Source organism: Semicossyphus pulcher, unplaced genomic scaffold (genome assembly GCF_022749685.1).
Source record: "Semicossyphus pulcher isolate SPU_LCO1_2020_fin unplaced genomic scaffold, fSemPul1.0.p SCAF_14, whole genome shotgun sequence".
Taxonomy (NCBI): Eukaryota; Metazoa; Chordata; class Actinopteri; order Labriformes; family Labridae; genus Semicossyphus; species Semicossyphus pulcher.
In genome coordinates this window covers 1,839,376-1,859,731 of record NW_027211648.1, presented here as the reverse complement: position 1 = coordinate 1,859,731, position 20,356 = coordinate 1,839,376, and the positions used below count along the sequence as shown (strand labels likewise).

The 20,356-nt window shown below is 44.2% G+C and overlaps 1 protein-coding gene across 2 annotated transcripts in view; it reads right to left on the bottom strand.

Moving 5' to 3' along the window:
- The window catches only part of LOC138590817 (protein NLRC3-like), a 51,457-nt gene that overhangs the window by 10,435 nt on the left and 20,666 nt on the right, over positions 1-20,356 (bottom strand). Inside the window, exon 10 of one of the 2 annotated variants that reach the window (XM_069661202.1) lies at positions 12,261-13,878. The exons of the other annotated variant lie outside the window; for it this stretch is intronic. Coding sequence (XP_069517303.1) covers positions 13,659-13,878 — 220 coding nt within the window. The 3' untranslated portion in view covers positions 12,261-13,658. Of the gene's footprint in view, positions 1-12,260; positions 13,879-20,356 lie in introns of those variants that run through there. 2 annotated transcript variants of the gene reach the window in all.

The following is a 20,356-nucleotide window of genomic DNA, read 5'->3' as shown; positions in this document are numbered from 1 at the left end:
TAATTTTATATCAAAAAAGACAACAAGGCTGAAGGGGCTGTGTGCGGATCTGGGTCTCTTTGACGTTTGGAGAATTATAAATCCAACGGCAAAAGACTACACTTTTTACTCCCACCCCCACCAATCTCTATCAAGAATCGACTATTTTCTGGTGTCTAGAGATGTAGTAGATAGAGTCAAAGCATGCTCAACTGGAATATGTACATTGTCTGATCATAACCTGGTATCTATGACTATACCCCACCCCTATCTCGATCCCTCCACACGCCACTGGAGACTTAATTCCTCACTTTTAAGTAGTCCCCCATTTTTGGATTTTCTGGAGAAGGAATGGAAACTTTTTTTGGCAACAAATAACACACCAGGTATAAATCCTTCCCTGTTATGGGAAACTGCTAAGGCGTTTATGAGGGGGTCCATTATATCTTACACAGCAGCTCATAAGAGGGATACAAGCAGGAAGCAATTGGAATTGGAACATGCGATCCAGGATTTAGAGAACAAGTTTAAAGGGTCTCCGTCTAAACATAATCTCAAAAACTTAGAAGCAGCAAGATCGGCACTTAATCAACTATTAACAAGCAAAGCAGAGGCTTCTATCCTCTTTGCCAGACAGAGGTTATATGAACACGGCAATAAGCCTGGCCGCCTTCTTGCCCGTCTGGCAAAGGGCAGAAATGCCATTAATTTAATATCATAACTTAAAGATAGTAATGGAGACAAAGTTCATGAATCAAAAGAAATGTACATTATGAGACAGTTCTACTACAAGTTATATTCCACCGAATGCAATACATCGGATGATCTAAGAAAATCCTTCCTGGATCAAATCAGTCTCCCCTCTCTTACGGAAGAACAACAGGAGCTCCTGAATAGACCGGTTACCAGGGAAGAGGTCCTGGAGGCTATCCGCACACTTCAAAGTGGGAAAGCACCAGGGCCAGTTGTGGCGGGCCCTCTGACCAATATGTTTTTGGACTCCTTCAGGAATGGATGTCTCCCTCCCTCTCTAAATTTAGCCAATATCTCTTTAATCCTGAAGAAAAATAAACCACCAGAGGAATGTGGCTCTTATAGACCTGTTAGCCTTATAAATGTGGACAGCAAGATACTTTCTAAAGTACTGGCCAGAAGATTGGAGAATTATTTACCCTCACTTATAAATGACGATCAGACAGGCTTTATCAGGGGGAGGTTCTCGTACTCTAATGTGAGAAGACTTCTTAATGTGGTGCAGTACTCCTCGGAGATGCAACACCGGGCATTAGCTATATCATTGGATGCGGAAAAGGCGTTCGATAGGGGGGAGTGGAGGTTCATGTGGGATGTCCTGAGCAGGTTCGGATTAGGAGAGGAGTTTATAAACTGGATACAACTTATTTATCAATCACCAGAGGCCTGTGTCTTGACCAATGGCATGCGTTCTTCTCCCTTCCCGCTCGGTAGAGGGACAAGACAGGGCTGCCTGCTCTCCCCCCTCCTTTTCGCCCTCACTTTAGAGCCACTAGCGGAACGCATCAGGAATAGTAAGGATATACACGGTGTTACTTTAGGCAGGACTACTCACAAGATAGCATTATATGCTGATGACGTTTTACTTTTTCTATCAAATCCTGAGGTATCAGAACTTTAGGTTACAAAGGTAACCCCGGTTCTCTGATAACATGAGTGAGGTATCTCGCTATGGGGTACGCCCCTCTGCGTAGTCCTCAGAAGCCCAATAACATTATGCCAGCCACATTGGCTGGCAGTCGTGACGACTCCATCAAGAGGAGGGACATCCTCTCCCTACAAAGGGGCTGATGCAGTCTCACCAGATCATTCAAAATAAGCACACCTCTTCCTCGCTTCAGGCAAGGAGGGTGGTCTGGTGAGATACCTCACTCATGTTATCAGAGAACCGGGGTTACCTTTGTAACCTAAAGTTCTCTTTCAAACATTCGTTCGGTATCTCACTATGGGGATATACTGACTCCCGTATTGCTAGACAAGCTTATCTTGAAGACCGACTGCCAATAATTAGGCTGACGACTCACGGCCCTCAGAGGAGCCCACACTCAGCACAGTATGCGCTAGAGAGAGCGCAGTGACATCCAGTGCATAGAACCTTGCAAAGGTATGATGTGAAGCCCAACTGGCCGCAAAGCATATATCTTGGATAGACACGCCTCTAAACAGGGCCCAGGATGTTGCCATCCCCCTTGTGGAGTGAGCGCGTAAACCAGCTGGGGCTTGAAGCCCCCTGCTGCTGTAGGCCATAGAAATGGCCCCGACTATCCAATGAGAAAGCCGTTGTTTTGTAATAGGCTTACCAGTATGAGGTTTTGCCCATGACACAAACAGCTGATCAGTTTTCCTAAAACCTTTTGTTTTGTCCACATAAATGCGTAAGGCACGCACTGGGCACAATTTGTGTAACTGCTCCTGTTCCGAGGTGGAAAAAGGAGGAGGTGAAAAGGCAGCTAGGTCAAGTGGAAGACACACCAAAGTAGGATTCTTTGGTACAAAAACTGGATTTGGCCTTAGCACCACACGTGCATATCCTGTGGCAAACTGAAGACAGTCAGGATGCACTGAAAATGCATGGATATCACTGACCTGCTTAGCAGACGCCAGTGCCAATAACACGGCCGTCTTAAGTGATAAAACCTTAAGATATACCTGATCTAAAGGCTCAAAGGGGGGGTGAGACAGCGCATCCAAAACAGTTGGCAAATCCCATGATGGGGCCAGCTGTTTGGACACCGGACGCAGACGACGAGCACCCTTCATAAAACGGCTGACAAGGGGATGTTGTCCCACAGCCTTACCACCAATACCTACATGGCATGCTGCAATAGCAGCCAAGTAAACCTTAACGGTGGAGAAGGCTTTTCCCTTATCCAGCAAATCTTGCAGAAAGCTGAGAATAATAGGAACTGAGGCCTGGAAAGGCACCTCCTGTGACCTTGAACACCAGTCCTCAAACACACGCCATTTGCAATCATATAGTGACCTGGTGGAAGAGGCTCTAGCACTCTGAATGGTCTTAATGACATTCTGTGGAAGTCCAACTGCATCCAGATTCAGCCTCTCACGGGCCAAGCCCAGAGCGCCAGCCTCTCTGGGTGAGGATGAAATATCTCCCCTCGCGCCTGTGATAGCAGGTCTCTGCGTAAAGGGAGGGGCCATGGCCGGTCGTAAAGAAGTCGGCTGATGTCTGCCAGCCAAAGCTTCCCCGGCCAATGAGGGGCTATCAGGATGAGTGTTAAGCCTCTCTCTTGCACTCTGGCCAGCGTCGGTGGGATCAGAGCCAGAGGGGGGAATGCGTAAAGCAGAACCTGCGGCCACTCGTGGGCTAGTGCATCTATCCCCATTGGTGCCTCCTGGTCTCTCAGGGAAAAGAACATGGGGCACTGATTGTTCTCTCTCGAGGCGTACAGGTCGACTTCCGGGCGACCGTAAAGCGCCCAAACCTGCTCTGTTACCTCTGGATTGAGCTTCCACTCTCCGTAATGAGGGTTGCCTCTGGAGAGTAGGTCTGCCCCACAATTCTGTACTCCCGGCACATGGGTGGCTTTCAACGATAGGAGATGCACATTGCTCCACAAAATCAGTCTGTGAGCCAATGTGTGCAACTGAAGGGATCGCAGTCCGCCTTGTCTGTTGATATAGTTGACCACAGTCGTATTGTCTGACCTTACAAGCACGTGATGACCCTTTATAAAGGGGAGAAAGTGCTTCAGTGCCAAGGAAACTGCTAGGAGTTCCAGGGAATTTATGTGGGTCAAACGAAGGTGGGGAGCCCACACCCGTTCACAATTCTGCCCTCTTGGGTGGCCCCCCACCCCTGCAGGGATGCGTCTGTCGTGACCACTTTCCTGGATAGGACAGGTCCCATTGGACTCCCCTGTGTCAAAAATAGGGGGAGTTTCCACTGGTGAAGTGCTGCCATACAGTCCACTGAAACCCTGACAAAGCGATTTCTGTGAAGTGAGCGATCCAGCCCGAGGGATGCGATCCAGCCCGAGGGATGCGACCCAGCGTTGAAAACCCCTCATGTACAAACGGCCTAATGGTATAGCCACTATGGCTGATGCCATCAGTCCCAGAAGACGTAGGCATGTCCTGAAGGGTAACAACTTCCCCCTGCGGAAGAGGGCTAGGCATGCTGAAAATGCCCTCACTCTCTCCGCTGACAGGTGGGCTCTGAGTGAAACCGAATTCAGAGACAGACCAATGAAAGAGACTGTTTGACTTGGAGTCAGCACACTCTTTTCCTGATTCACTCTGAACCCTAAGCTCTCCAGGTGTTGCAGGAGTAACCTTGTGTGCTCTAGCGCACCCTGGTGGGACTCTGCAGCCAAAAGCCAGTCGTCGATGTACATGGCTATGCGTATGCCCTGCTGTCTGAGAGGAGCAATAGCTGCCTCTGTGCACTTCACAAATACCCGAGGGCTTAGGGAAAGCCCGAAAGGTAGAACCGTATACTCGTAGATTGTGTCTTGGAAGGCAAATCTCAGGAATTTCCTGTGAGGAGCATATATTGGTATGTGAAAATATGCGTCCTTCAGGTCGACTGAAGTGAACCAGTCACCGGGGCGCACAAAACACAGCAGCGCAGCGTGTGTCAGCATTCTGAACTTGTATGACCTTAGGTGTCTGTTCAGAGCTCGCAGATCGAGGATAGGGCGGAGCCCTGTCCCCCCCTTTTTTGGTACGAGGAAATACCTCGAGTAGAAGCCGCATTGGCTCTGCTCTTGAGGCACAATTCGTATTGCTCCTTTTTTCAACAACAATGATATCTCTTCCTTGAGTATCAGTGCTGATTTCCCCTGCGCACGGGAGAAGACAATCCCTGTGAAGCTGGGCGGGGCAATGGCAAACTGGAGCCTGTATCCTCTGTTTATTGTCCCGAGGACCCAAGCCGATGCTCCACAACTTTCCCAGCTCTCTTTCCTTGCAGAAAGAGTTGCTGTCACAGTAGCTCCTGCCACTGGGGGTGCAATTGCGCCCCCCTGTGGAGGAGCGGTGTGGCAGACCGCAAGGGGAACACTGTGGGAGGCCTGCACTGATGCAGTGCTTATATGGCCTGTCACCTCTAATAGAGGGGACACACAGTGTTTTATTTTTACATTGTTTTTCAACAGTGTATTTTTTTTTTTTTTATTCCCCAGTGCCCTTGGCAACATGCCTGGCTGCACTGGGGGCAACTTTATGGATGTGGGACACATGTGAGTGCTTGTGAGACATACAGGGAGCATGTGAACAGCTACCACAGGTCAACAGTCTCTCTTTCTCTTCATGGGGCGTTGAGCTGTGGACGCCAACTTGGGCCCTGCACGCTGCATGAAGGTTGCACTCTGGAACAGGCTCAGGAACAGAGCTGAAGAAGGGCAACATGGCATCAGTGAGTTGCTAGGCCCGCTTGTTCCTCCTTGCTCCCTGGGAGGGGCCGGGGGCAGGAGGACCCCCCTGAGCAGCCGCCGAGGCGAAGGATTTCTTCGGCCAGGGTCCCTTGTTTGGTGGCCTTGGCTGACTCTGCGCTGGAGGCTGGGGGGCTGGGCGCCTGGGAATCTTGAAGGCTGTGCCACTGGCCTGCTGAGTCACAGTTGGGTTGAAGGTTCGGCGAGGAGTGACAGAGGCCTGAGTTTTCCTGGGAAGGCAAAGCTGCAGGGCTTCTCCCTCTTTCTTTTTCTCCTCACACCGCTTTTGCATGGTCGCAACAGCCGAGCCAAACAGCCCACTTGGATCCACGCTCTCATCCAGGATGTCACGCTTTTGCTTGTCAGACAGGTCAGAGAGGTTGAGCCACCGGGCCCTTTCCTAGGCAATCATGGTGGACATGGCCCTCCCCGCTGACTGCACAGCGCACTTGGTGAGGTTGAGGCAGTGGTCGGTGATGACACAAATTTCCTCCCATAACTCAGTTGCTGGTAGAGCAGTCATCTGCTCCTGCAGTTCAGCCTGATAAGCCAGGAGAAGAGAGGATGCATTGAGAGCCCTAACAGATGTGGCAACTGATTTATAAGCTCTATCAGTCATGGAGGACTGTAGACAATCTGCCTTGGCGGGCAGGGTGGGGCCAGAGGAAGACATAGATAACTTCTGAGTTGGGTGCAGGTGACAGGCAACCAGGGGTTCAACTGTGGGCATGTTGTAAATGCCTTTTTCTTTCATGTCCACGCAGTCAAAGGCTGACCCCCCCTGGACCGGGTTCACAGCAGAAAATGGAGTTTTCCAACAACACATTGTCTCCTCCAAACATTCAGGGAAAATGGGTAGAAGCTGCCTGGCTGCCCGTTTTGCCTTTGGTAACCTTTTCCCCTCATAACGAGATGAGGAGGTCTCAGCTTGCACTTTCGGCCATGGGATATCCAGCTTCTCAGCTGCCCTCTTGCATACTTCATGCAGATCCATGCCTCTGATGAGCGGGGATGGAGCCCTGTCCGTCACTCCTCCCGCAGCTAACGCCGTAGTCTGCGGTATTTGTGCCGATGAGAAAGATGAATCATCATCGTCATCTCCCTCGGAGAGGAGAATGTCGGGCGAGACGTCCGAGTTATCAGACTCTCCATCATCGCCTAACAGCGAGCCGAAATTGTCCGCCGGCATGCAATCATCAAACCCTTCGGGCACGGGAGTGTCACCCCAGCTCGTACCTGGCGTGGCCGAGTCATCATATTCCATCAGGGGCGCCGCCGTTGCTAACAGCGGGTCCTGTATACCGAGGCTTGCCTGGCGCGACAGCCTCCGGTGGAGACTCTTAAGAGTGAAGCGGCTACAGTGCTCACATGAGCCCGGTATATCCAGCGCTGACCGGGCGTGCTGCACTCCGAGGCACGCAACGCATATTGGGTGAGTGTCCATAGCCGATATCTTAGCCCCGCATACACAGTCCTGTGGAGGGGGTTTAACTGCTAGCACAGGCGTGAATAACGGTGTGGCTTGTGCGCTGTCGGGCGGTACAGTGAGCTTCGACTGAGCCATGGTGAGCGGGTCGATGTCAGAACTGTAGCCGAAGTAGTGATTAGCTACGCGGGGTGCTAGTGTGGAGGCTAGCTTTGCTGTAGCTAATGTGGAGGCAGGCTTAGCTAATGCTAGGAAGGTGGCTAGCTTGGCTAAGGTGCTTGGTGTTACTGTTTGGTGACAGGCTAACAGGTGAGCTACAGTTAGCTGTATGGAGACAGCAAAAGTAGCTTCTTTATTACTCCGTGAAACCCTCGATTTCTATGGTGAAGAAATCGGGGTTCCGTACACGACACGGAAAAATTAGCGCCCGGCGATCGAGTGGTTAGCTCAATCTGTGGACCGTTAAACTAGTAATCCCGTTGGCAGTCGTATTGGGAGATAAGGCTTCCTGAGATAGAAGCGAGAAGAGGTGTTTGAATGATCTGGTGAGACTGCATCAGCCCCTTTGTAGGGAGAGGATGTCCCTCCTCTTGATGCAGTCGTCACGACTGCCAGCCAATGTGGCTGGCGTAATGTTATTGGGCTTCTGAGGACTACGCAGAGGGGGGTACCCCATAGTGAGATACCGAACGAATGTTTGAAAGAGAACCGGCCACTCTGTCAATTATAAACTCATTTGGCTCCATATCCGGCTACAAAGTAAATTACACAAAATGTGAGGCCATGCCCCTGGGGAATTATAGTAGAACAAGCTCAGATACAAACTTTCCATTCAGATGGGCCACCTCAGGCTTTGTTTATCTTGGTATTAAAGTGTCATCTAATGTTGAGGACCTGAGGAGACTTAATTTTGTGCCTACAATCAGAACAGTTAAGAATGACCTCGAGAGGTGGCGTGACCTTCCTCTCTCCTGGATGGGCAGAATCAGTCTCATAAAGATGAACATACTCCCCAGGTTGCTTTACCCTTTGCAGATGTTACCATTATGGATATCAAAGAAGGTTATCTTAGATCTAGAAAGGGCCTTTTCACGATTTATTTGGCACAATAAAAGACCCAGAATCAGAATTCAGACGCTGCAACTGCTGGTGGAACGAGGGGGCCTAGCCCTACCCAATCTGAGATTTTAGAACTGGGCCTGCCACACCCGAATAGTCTGGGACTGGCTCCAGTCTCATTTAAAATCTGAAGCGAGTATTGATGAAGGGTTCTCTTCTCCCTACTCCCTGCTGAGTAAACTCACTAATTATGGAAAAAAGAGGTCACCACACATTAAGCGTAACCCTATTATTTACAACACTATCAGAGTCTGGCGAGACATTACAAAGCATTTTGGGGAAAACACTTCATCCTTTGCATTAACGCCTCTGACTAGGAATGAAGAGTTCGCCCCAGGAATTAATTATAGTGTGTTTGATAGTTGGCATAAGAAAGGCATCAGGCTTATTTGGGATGTATACCAGGGCAATACACTGATGTCCTTCCAACAGCTTCAACAAAAATACAACATTGCATCTGAACACTATTATGGTTTCTTCAACTCCGTAGTTTTATTCTGTCAAAGGTGAAAAATCTCCGCACAGGCACTCCCTCTCTCAGTGATATAGATTTATTTGTACTGAATCAAAAAGACACAAGACATTTCCTATCTCATTCCTATTCGCTGTTCTACTCCTTAGATCCATCAGATATAAGGAAGGTGATACAGAAGTGGGAACGCGATCTTGGCAGGCAATTTATCGAAGATGACCGGCATGAGGCAACAGTCTCGGCCAAAACCACATTTATCTGCAACGGAATGAGAGAAACACAATATAAGATACTCCATAGATCCCACATAACACCATTCATACTTAACAAGATGGATAACTGGACCTCTCCCCTTTGCATCAAATGTAAATTGTGTGTTGGGACATACATTCACTGCTTCTGGGAGTGTCGTTTGATTACAAGGTTTTGGAGCAACGTAGCCCAGGAATTGAGTAAGATTTTCTCACTTAAAGTTACAAAGGATTCTGGCCTCTTCATATTAAGCTTGCCTTCCAAAACACTATCTCTGAGTAGAACAGATTTCAAACTTTGTGACAAACTTCTGTTTCTGGCTAGGAGATGTATTTTAAAGCAGTGGATAAGTGACAAACCTCCAACTGTCACACAATGGTACCAAGACACGTATAAAGTTTTACCCTTAGAAAGACTTACTGCGCGAATGAAAGGGGATGATAGTTTGTTTGAGGGAACATGGTCGGCCTTTTTGAGGTACTTACCCCCGCCCCTCCGGGACACTGTAAATAAGGGTAAATATGCTTTATACTGGTATACTTCCACTGGATGATTTGTGTTATTATATCTGTTACTGCCAGCCCCTGGATCTCCCCTTCTCTGCTTTTGCTTTGGTTTTACCTGAATATTTAATTGTAAATATAATTTTGTTGTATTGATGGCATTATTTAATTAATTTAGGTATTTTAAATTTAATTTTATTGTTCATCTGTTTTTATTTTGCTTACTTATTTATTTTTATTAACGTCATCCACCCTGTTATCTTCTCGTGAACTTGTATCTTTCTATTTTTATCTTTTGGGGTGAGGACAGTCGTGAGCTACCTGAAGTCATTTTGGTTTGGATGGTGGTTTATTTTCCTGTTTTGACATCTTTGTAAATACAGAGAGCACTTGTATGCTGTTTATGTTTGGTTTCGATAAAAATCTATAAAATCTATTGAAAAAAAAAAAAGAAACCTGCTACCCCTTGTGACTGATCATTAAAAATAGTGCTTCAAGAAAAACTGCCACTGTGGCCTCATACTTTGACCCATTTCAAACATTTCAGGGTCTTTTCATTTGAAAGTGTGAGATGGTTTGCTTCTGTGTCCACCCTCGTACCGGGAAATCACAGCACTTTCCTCATTTCACTCCAGATGTCTCTGAGGAAACATCACCCAATCACTGTGGGATTATTTCTCCTCATTGTTCAGGGCGGAACACAAGAAGCACCAGTGGCTCCATCTATACAAACTCATGCTGTGCAGCCAAACACAATAAACAAGAAATACAATCAAAAGCAGCAGAAAACAACTGAAGAGTCCACTCAAAATACTAAAGTTTCCAAGATGCCAAATATGTCCCAATGAATTTTGGGGAATGTGAACAAAGACATGGACAGTATTTCTTTTAGAAATAGTGGAGCCAGAAACTCAAAGCATCTTCACTTTAAACTTTTCAGTCGTTACAACAAACAAATATTTGCATCTAAATGTTGGAAAAGAAAATACTGAATATATTTGTTATTTTCTGCTGCTACAAACTGAAATCATTAATAAATGTATCTATTACTGATTGATTTCAAAACATGATGTGGAATAAAAGATGAAATCAGGTGTTTCAGAGGTTCACAGTGAATTATACAGTGTAGGATTTTTCTTCTTCTATCAAGCTTTTAAATGTGGAACTCAACATTGCTCTGCTACAGTCAATGGACTAAAGCAGTGAAGAAGAAAATAGACTTTAGCATTAAGATACTCAGTGTGGATCAGTATAATATCAGCCTTATGTCTGCACTTTAGTGTCAACACAACTTTCACATCATATTAATCTCAGCACAGAAGTAAAACATGGTTTCTGACCTCAGAGTCTCCAGTCTACAGTGTGGACTCTCCAGAAAACCACACAGCAGCTTCACTCCTGAATCCTGCAGCTTGTTGTTGCTCAGCCTCAGCTCTCTCAGATGGGAGGGGTTGGACTTCAGAGCTGAGGCCAGAGAAGCACAGCTCCTCTCTGACAAACTGCAGCGACTCAATCTGAATAAATGATGAAGATAAAAATGCAGATTTTCCTTCAAATGAGTGGAGTGACTTTTCCAGTGTGTTATGTGGATCATCATAACGTCAGCCTTCTGCAGTCATCATCCAAATGTCAACAGAACATTCAAACACCTTTTCATGTCAGCACAGGTTCATAACATGCTGCTGATCTCAGTCACGTCTGTAATTAGAGAATCATGAACACATCACACATGTTGGACTAAACACTGTTCATTCATTCATTTATTAAATGACCTTCTTCTTACTGTATTTGGGGCTTAGTAGGTCTATGGAATAAAAAGGACATGTCCACATTTGTTGAAGTCTTAAAATAACAGCCACATGCTTTCTGCACATTAAAGACTCATTAGTGGCAGTAATGATTCCTACTGTCCCCAGTGAGTGTGAAGTGGTCCCTTCCTAACAAAACTACACAGCAGGAGAAACTCCATAAGTTCATGTGAAACTAATATGAAGCTTCAGCAGTCTGAGTCAGCCAAATCAAGTGTGTGTCCACCAACGTTTCAAACTATTCACAACCAAATTCACTCTTTGAGTCACTATTCCTCCACTGCAGCTCAACAAGCAGACAGTCAAACACTAAACACTTGATATGTGTCGCTCAGTCTGCTGAAGCCTCTTATTAGTTTAAGCTCAACTGTAAAAGTCATTTTTGTAAAGTGACACACTGTGAATGTTTGTCCTCCATCTCGTAACACTGGAGTCAGGTTAGAAGAGGACTTCTTCACAGACAGTATGGACAGAAGGAATGATGACAGACATTAAATCACTCCAGAAATATATGTGCATGTGGGAATGGGAGTGTTGTATTGAGACTGACTTGAATCAATATGAACCTCTGCATTAAGACAAACATGTTTCTGGTGCACACTATTGATTTGTTTGAGCTGAAATCTAAAGGTCTGTTTCTTCAGAGAATTCCTCAATGCTGACATGAAAACAAAGCAACACTTTGATCTGTTAGAAAGAATAACAGGAAATAATATAGAACCTTAGATAACTCCAACTTAATGCTGTCACTCAGAATCATCACTTCATGTGGCTTTAAGCAGCTGTAACACTTGTTTATCTGAAGGATGCTGAACCTTTTGACCTGTTCAAATGACTTTGATGTGTCATTTCATCTTTATCCAGCTTCTAAAGTTTGACTGAACTTTGATCAATAAAATCTATTTACAGTCTGTTCATGTTGTCAATCACAAACACTATGACTGATAGTTTTGTCCTCATTACATCAGAGTCCTTTTTTAACCCTTCAAACAGACCTTGAATCCTGCTCTGTCGTGTTGTTGTGGCTGCTGTTAGGCTGCTGCTGCTATATTTGACCTTCGCCTGACCTTCCTAATTAAGTATTGATTCAGCTAAAAGAATTAAGTGATAGGTTCAAATATACGATCAATTAAAAGTCAATAAATATCAATTAAAGTCAAAGAAATTAAGTTTAAAATATCAGAGTTAAAGTTACAGTGCAGATATAAATAATATATATCAAAAATAGTGATTCAAATAAATATATTAAAATAATGTAATAAAAGGCAGCTGTGAACAGGTGAGTCTTCAGCCTTGGTTTAAAAGAAGTGAGTGTTTCAGCAGACCTGCATGTTTCTGGGAGTTTGTTCCAGATATACGGAGCATAAAAACTGAACGCTGCTTCTCCATGTTTGGTTCTGACTCTGGGGACAGAAAGCAGACCTGTCCCGGACGACCTGACTGGTCTGGATGGTTCGTACTGTGTCAGTAGATCACAAATGTATTTTGGCCCCACACCAATCAGCGCTTTGTAAACAGTAGTATTTTGACATCTATTCTCTGGCAGACAGGGAGCCAGTGTAAAGAGCTCACAACTGGAGGGATGTGATCTACTGTCTTGGTCTTAGTGAGGACTCTAGCAGCAGCGTTCTGAATCAGCTGCAGCTGACATTACCAGAGAAAATGTCACTAATATCTGCAAAATATGAAGACTGGAAAAAGACAAACTAATGCATGATCAGAATTCTTTTTGAATAGAGATTGGAAGAGTCTACACTATATGTGTAGAAAGAATGATGAAGATCTGATATTGATAACCTATTGGTTTTAGGTTGTTCTGTGAAACATCCAGAAACCTGCTACCCCTTGTGACTGATCATTAAAAATAGTGCTTCAAGAAAAACTGCCACTGTGGCCTCATACTTTGACCCATTTCAAACATTTCAGGGTCTTTTCATTTGAAAGTGTGAGATGGTTTGCTTCTGTGTCCACCCTCGTACCGGGAAATCACAGCACTTTCCTCATTTCACTCCAGATGTCTCTGAGGAAACATCACCCAATCACTGTGGGATTATTTCTCCTCATTGTTCAGGGCGGAACACAAGAAGCACCAGTGGCTCCATCTATACAAACTCATGCTGTGCAGCCAAACACAATAAACAAGAAATACAATCAAAAGCAGCAGAAAACAACTGAAGAGTCCACTCAAAATACTAAAGTTTCCAAGATGCCAAATATGTCCCAATGAATTTTGGGGAATGTGAACAAAGACATGGACAGTATTTCTTTTAGAAATAGTGGAGCCAGAAACTCAAAGCATCTTCACTTTAAACTTTTCAGTCGTTACAACAAACAAATATTTGCATCTAAATGTTGGAAAAGAAAATACTGAATATATTTGTTATTTTCTGCTGCTACAAACTGAAATCATTAATAAATGTATCTATTACTGATTGATTTCAAAACATGATGTGGAATAAAAGATGAAATCAGGTGTTTCAGAGGTTCACAGTGAATTATACAGTGTAGGATTTTTCTTCTTCTATCAAGCTTTTAAATGTGGAACTCAACATTGCTCTGCTACAGTCAATGGACTAAAGCAGTGAAGAAGAAAATAGACTTTAGCATTAAGATACTCAGTGTGGATCAGTATAATATCAGCCTTATGTCTGCACTTTAGTGTCAACACAACTTTCACATCATATTAATCTCAGCACAGAAGTAAAACATGGTTTCTGACCTCAGAGTCTCCAGTCTACAGTGTGGACTCTCCAGAAAACCACACAGCAGCTTCACTCCTGAATCCTGCAGCTCGTTGAGGCTCAGCTGCAGCTCTCTCAGATGGGAGGGGTTGGACTTCAGAGCTGAGGCCAGAGAAGCACAGCTCATCTCTGACAAACTGCAGCGACTCAATCTGAATAAATGAAGAAGATAAAAATGCAGATTTTCCTTCAAATGAGTGGAGTGACTTTTCCAGTGTGTTATGTGGATCATCATAACGTCAGCCTTCTGCAGTCATCATCCAAATGTCAACAGAACATTCAAACACCTTTTCATGTCAGCACAGGTTCATAACATGCTGCTGATCTCAGTCACGTCTGTAATTAGAGAATCATGAACACATCACACATGTTGGACTAAACACTGTTCATTCATTCATTTATTAAATGACCTTCTTCTTACTGTATTTGGGGCTTAGTAGGTCTATGGAATAAAAAGGACATGTCCACATTTGTTGAAGTCTTAAAATAACAGCCACATGCTTTCTGCACATTAAAGACTCATTAGTGGCAGTAATGATTCCTACTGTCCCCAGTGAGTGTGAAGTGGTCCCTTCCTAACAAAACTACACAGCAGGAGAAACTCCATAAGTTCATGTGAAACTAATATGAAGCTTCAGCAGTCTGAGTCAGCCAAATCAAGTGTGTGTCCACCAACGTTTCAAACTATTCACAACCAAATTCACTCTTTGAGTCACTATTCCTCCACTGCAGCTCAACAAGCAGACAGTCAAACACTAAACACTTGATATGTGTCGCTCAGTCTGCTGAAGCCTCTTATTAGTTTAAGCTCAACTGTAAAAGTCATTTTTGTAAAGTGACACACTGTGAATGTTTGTCCTCCATCTCGTAACACTGGAGTCAGGTTAGAAGAGGACTTCTTCACAGACAGTATGGACAGAAGGAATGATGACAGACATTAAATCACTCCAGAAATATATGTGCATGTGGGAATGGGAGTGTTGTATTGAGACTGACTTGAATCAATATGAACCTCTGCATTAAGACAAACATGTTTCTGGTGCACACTATTGATTTGTTTGAGCTGAAATCTAAAGGTCTGTTTCTTCAGAGAATTCCTCAATGCTGACATGAAAACAAAGCAACACTTTGATCTGTTAGAAAGAATAACAGGAAATAATATAGAACCTTAGATAACTCCAACTTAATGCTGTCACTCAGAATCATCACTTCATGTGGCTTTAAGCAGCTGTAACACTTGTTTATCTGAAGGATGCTGAACCTTTTGACCTGTTCAAATGACTTTGATGTGTCATTTCATCTTTATCCAGCTTCTAAAGCTTGACTGAACTTTGATCAATAAAATCTATTTACAGTCTGTTCATGTTGTCAATCACAAACACTATGACTGATAGTTTTGTCCTCATTACATCAGAGTCCTTTTTTAACCCTTCAAACAGACCTTGAATCCTGCTCTGTTGTGTTGTTGTGGCTGCTGTTAGGCTGCTGCTGCTATATTTGACCTTCGCCTGACCTTCCTAATTAAATATTGATTCAGCTAAAAGAATTAAGTGATAGGTTCAAATATACGATCAATTAAAAGACAATAAATATCAATTAAAGTCAAAGAAATTAAGTTTAAAATATCACAGTTAAAGTTACAGTGCAGATATAAATAATATATATCAAAAATAGTGATTCAAATAAATATATTAAAATAATGTAACAAAAGGCAGCTGTGAACAGGTGAGTCTTCAGCCTTGGTTTAAAAGAAGTGAGTGTTTCAGCAGACCTGCATGTTTCTGGGAGTTTGTTCCAGATATACGGAGCATAAAAACTGAACGCTGCTTCTCCATGTTTGGTTCTGACTCTGGGGACAGAAAGCAGACCTGTCCCGGACGACCTGACTGGTCTGGATGGTTCGTACTGTGTCAGTAGATCACAAATGTATTTTGGCCCCACACCAATCAGCGCTTTGTAAACAGTAGTATTTTGACATCTATTCTCTGGCAGACAGGGAGCCAGTGTAAAGAGCTCACAACTGGAGGGATGTGATCTACTGTCTTGGTCTTAGTGAGGACTCTAGCAGCAGCGTTCTGAATCAGCTGCAGCTGACATTACCAGAGAAAATGTCACTAATATCTGCAAAATATGAAGACTGGAAAAAGACAAACTAATGCATGATCAGAATTCTTTTTGAATAGAGATTGGAAGAGTCTACACTATATGTGTAGAAAGAATGATGAAGATCTGATATTGATAACCTATTGGTTTTAGGTTGTTCTGTGAAACATCCAGAAACCTGCTGGGGGGTGGTATGACTTCACTGAGCTGAGAGGTCGGACTGGCACTGAGCTCCCGCTCCCATCGACCGTAATTTAAATTTGACGCACCACAGACTGGCATTTTTATATCTTGCTGACCGTTCTAAGCTTCCTAACCATGTCAAGCAAGACACGCTCGCTACCTCCGAAAACAAGCTCCGGGAAGTTGAGAAGAAGTTACAAACTCTCACTGAAAAAGCAGACGATATGGAGAACAGGGCGAGACGGGACAATATCAGGGTTGTGGGCCTAAAGGAAGGAGCTGAAGGTGAGCAACCTGTTGCTTTCTTTGAACGCTGGCTGCCGAAAATACTGAACTTGGATACTAAACGGGGCATAATCAAAATCGACCGGCCGCACAGAGGGCTTGGACCCGCCCGCGGCGACCGCCCCAGACCCGTCATCATCAAGCTGCACAACTCCGGGGAGAAACAACGGATCATGGCTGCACTGAGGGATAGACGGCAGCTGACTCATGAGGGACATAAGCTGTACATTCAGCAGGATTTCTCGGCTGCAGTGAAGGAGAAGCGGCGCAGCTTCAACAAGGCGTGTGAACGTCTGATCGGACTGAACATCCGCTTCTTCATGAGGTTCCCCGCCGTCCTAACCTTCACGTACAACGGAGAGAAACATGCTTTCCAGTCCCCCCGAGCTGCGCAGGCATTTGCGGATGGACTGCCGTGAACTGTGCAACGATTACCACTGGGTAAATATACAGTATTTTTTCTGACGGATGTCACTCGGTAATTTAAGTTTGAACTGCTGTATTGTAGTCTAAATTATAGCCACACTGCACTTAGTGATGTTAACTCAAAAGGTTAAAAGTTGAACTAAGCCTAGTCTGAAAAAAAAGGGATGTCTGCAATTTGGAGCTGTGGCTAAAGCATCATATCCCCTGAGGAGCAAGGGGTCTGACATAATCCCTCTTTAATTATTATTTTCGGGTTCTAAAGGGATATGAATCTATCTAGGTCGTGGGGGCGGGAGTCTTTTGAAGAGATTGAGGTTGTTGCTCTTCTTCGGTGTTACCTGCGCTTTCAGCGTCATACAACCGCTTGTAACCGTTACACAAACCTGGTTATTATGGCTGTGTTTTTTGTTCTTTCTTAGGCCTGTTGAGGTCTATTTCAGTGTTCAAGGCCCATTGTTCAGAGGCAGATTTTTTGCTCGCAGTGCTCTGAAATGTAAGACTACCTCCTCACCAACATTGAATTCTGCTGAATATATATGTATTCTTTTATGTTTATTTTTTTACTATTTTGTTTTCATCTTCGCTACAACTTGGGAATATAAAGCTACTATGTTAGCATTGCTCACGACCCTGAACCTTATCGGGCCTGTGCATTATTGGCGTATATCTTATCTTCATATAACAACCATGAGTGACATTAAGATTATTTCTTTAAACGTCAAGGGGGTCGGCCATGTTGTAAAAAGGCAGAAGATTATTTCTTTATTGAAGAGAGACAATGCACAAATTGCCCTTCTACAAGAAACACATTTGACAGATTTGGAACACATTAAATTAAGGAGAAGCTGGATAGGCCAGGTGTTCTATTCATCCTTCAATTCACATAGTAGAGGAGTAGCCATTCTCATTCACAAGAAACTACCGTTTACTCTGGACGAGGTTATTAAGGATGATGAGGGACGATTTGTTTTTATCTCAGGTTTCCTTGATGGGGAGCGAATCCTCATCGGCTCTGTCTATGGCCCTAACGCATTCGAGCCCTCTTTCTTTTCTAGACTGCTCGCAGCGGCATCCCCACGTTTGACCCCCTTCACAGTATTCGGAGGAGACTTTAACTGTGTTCAGGATGCTAGTGTGGACCAATCTCCATCAAAACCTGCTTTTATATCAAAAAAGACAACAAGGCTGAAGGGGCTGTGTGCGGATCTGGGTCTCTTTGACGTTTGGAGAATTATAAATCCAACGGCAAAAGACTACACTTTTTACTCCCACCCCCACCAATCTCTATCAAGAATCGACTATTTTCTGGTGTCTAGAGATGTAGTAGATAGAGTCAAAGCATGCTCAACTGGAATATGTACATTGTCTGATCATAACCTGGTATCTATGACTATACCCCACCCCTATCTCGATCCCTCCACACGCCACTGGAGACTTAATTCCTCACTTTTAAGTAGTCCCCCATTTTTGGATTTTCTGGAGAAGGAATGGGAACTTTTTTTGGCAACAAATAACACACCAGGTATAAATCCTTCCCTGTTATGGGAAACTGCTAAGGCGTTTATGAGGGGGTCCATTATATCTTACACAGCAGCTCATAAGAGGGATACAAGCAGGAAGCAATTGGAATTGGAACATGCGATCCAGGATTTAGAGAACAAGTTTAAAGGGTCTCCGTCTAAACATAATCTCAAAAACTTAGAAGCAGCAAGATCGGCACTTAATCAACTATTAACAAGCAAAGCAGAGGCTTCTATCCTCTTTGCCAGACAGAGGTTATATGAACACGGCAATAAGCCTGGCCGCCTTCTTGCCCGTCTGGCAAAGGGCAGAAATGCCATTAATTTAATATCATAACTTAAAGATAGTAATGGAGACAAAGTTCATGAATCAAAAGAAATGTACATTATGAGACAGTTCTACTACAAGTTATATTCCACCGAATGCAATACATCGGATGATCTAAGAAAATCCTTCCTGGATCAAATCAGTCTCCCCTCTCTTACGGAAGAACAACAGGAGCTCCTGAATAGACCGGTTACCAGGGAAGAGGTCCTGGAGGCTATCCGCACACTTCAAAGTGGGAAAGCACCAGGGCCAGTTGTGGCGGGCCCTCTGACCAATATGTTTTTGGACTCCTTCAGGAATGGATGTCTCCCTCCCTCTCTAAATTTAGCCAATATCTCTTTAATCCTGAAGAAAAATAAACCACCAGAGGAATGTGGCTCTTATAGACCTGTTAGCCTTATAAATGTGGACAGCAAGATACTTTCTAAAGTACTGGCCAGAAGATTGGAGAATTATTTACCCTCACTTATAAATCCTAATACCACAGTGCAATAACCTAATTTAGTTTAATCGAACTAAATACCAGGTCAATTACCCACTGTTTACTTGTATATTTTCTAAGAGTGTATATTTTATATATTTTGTTATCTAATTTTGTACTTTTTATATATATATATATATATATATCGATAGATATATCCTCGGAGATGCAACACCGGGCATTAGCTATATCATTGGATGTGGAAAAGGCGTTCGATAGGGGGGAGTGGAGGTTCATGTGGGATGTCCTGAGCAGGTTCGGATTAGGAGAGGAGTTTATAAACTGGATAAAACTTATTTATCAATCACCAGAGGCCTGTGTCTTGACCAATGGCATGCGTTCTTCTCCCTTCCCGCTCGGTAGAGGGACAAGACAGGGCTGCCCGCTCTCCCCCCTCCTTTTCGCCCTCACTTTAGAGCCACTAGCGGAACGCATCAGGAATAGTAAGGATATACACGGTGTTACTTTAGGCAGGACTACTCACAAGATAGCATTATATGCTGATGACGTTTTACTTTTTCTTTCAAATCCTGAGGTATCAGAACCGGCCACTCTGTCAATTATAAACTCATTTGGCTCCATATCCGGCTACAAAGTAAATTACACAAAATGTGAGGCCATGCCCCTGGGGAATTATAGTAGAACAAGCTCAGATACAAACTTTCCATTCAGATGGGCCACCTCAGGCTTTGTTTATCTTGGTATTAAAGTGTCATCTAATGTTGAGGACCTGAGGAGACTTAATTTTGTGCCTACAATCAGAACAGTTAAGAATGACCTCGAGAGGTGGCGTGACCTTCCTCTCTCCTGGATGGGCAGAATCAGTCTCATAAAGATGAACATACTCCCCAGGTTGCTTTACCCTTTGCAGATGTTACCATTATGGATATCAAAGAAGGTTATCTTAGATCTAGAAAGGGCCTTTTCACGATTTATTTGGCACAATAAAAGACCCAGAATCAGAATTCAGACGCTGCAACTGCTGGTGGAACGAGGGGGCCTAGCCCTACCCAATCTGAGATTTTAGAACTGGGCCTGCCACACCCGAATAGTCTGGGACTGGCTCCAGTCTCATTTAAAATCTGAAGCGAGTATTGATGAAGGGTTCTCTTCTCCCTACTCCCTGCTGAGTAAACTCACTAATTATGGAAAAAAGAGGTCACCACACATTAAGCGTAACCCTATTATTTACAACACTATCAGAGTCTGGCGAGACATTACAAAGCATTTTGGGGAAAACACTTCATCCTTTGCATTAACGCCTCTGACTAGGAATGAAGAGTTCGCCCCAGGAATTAATTATA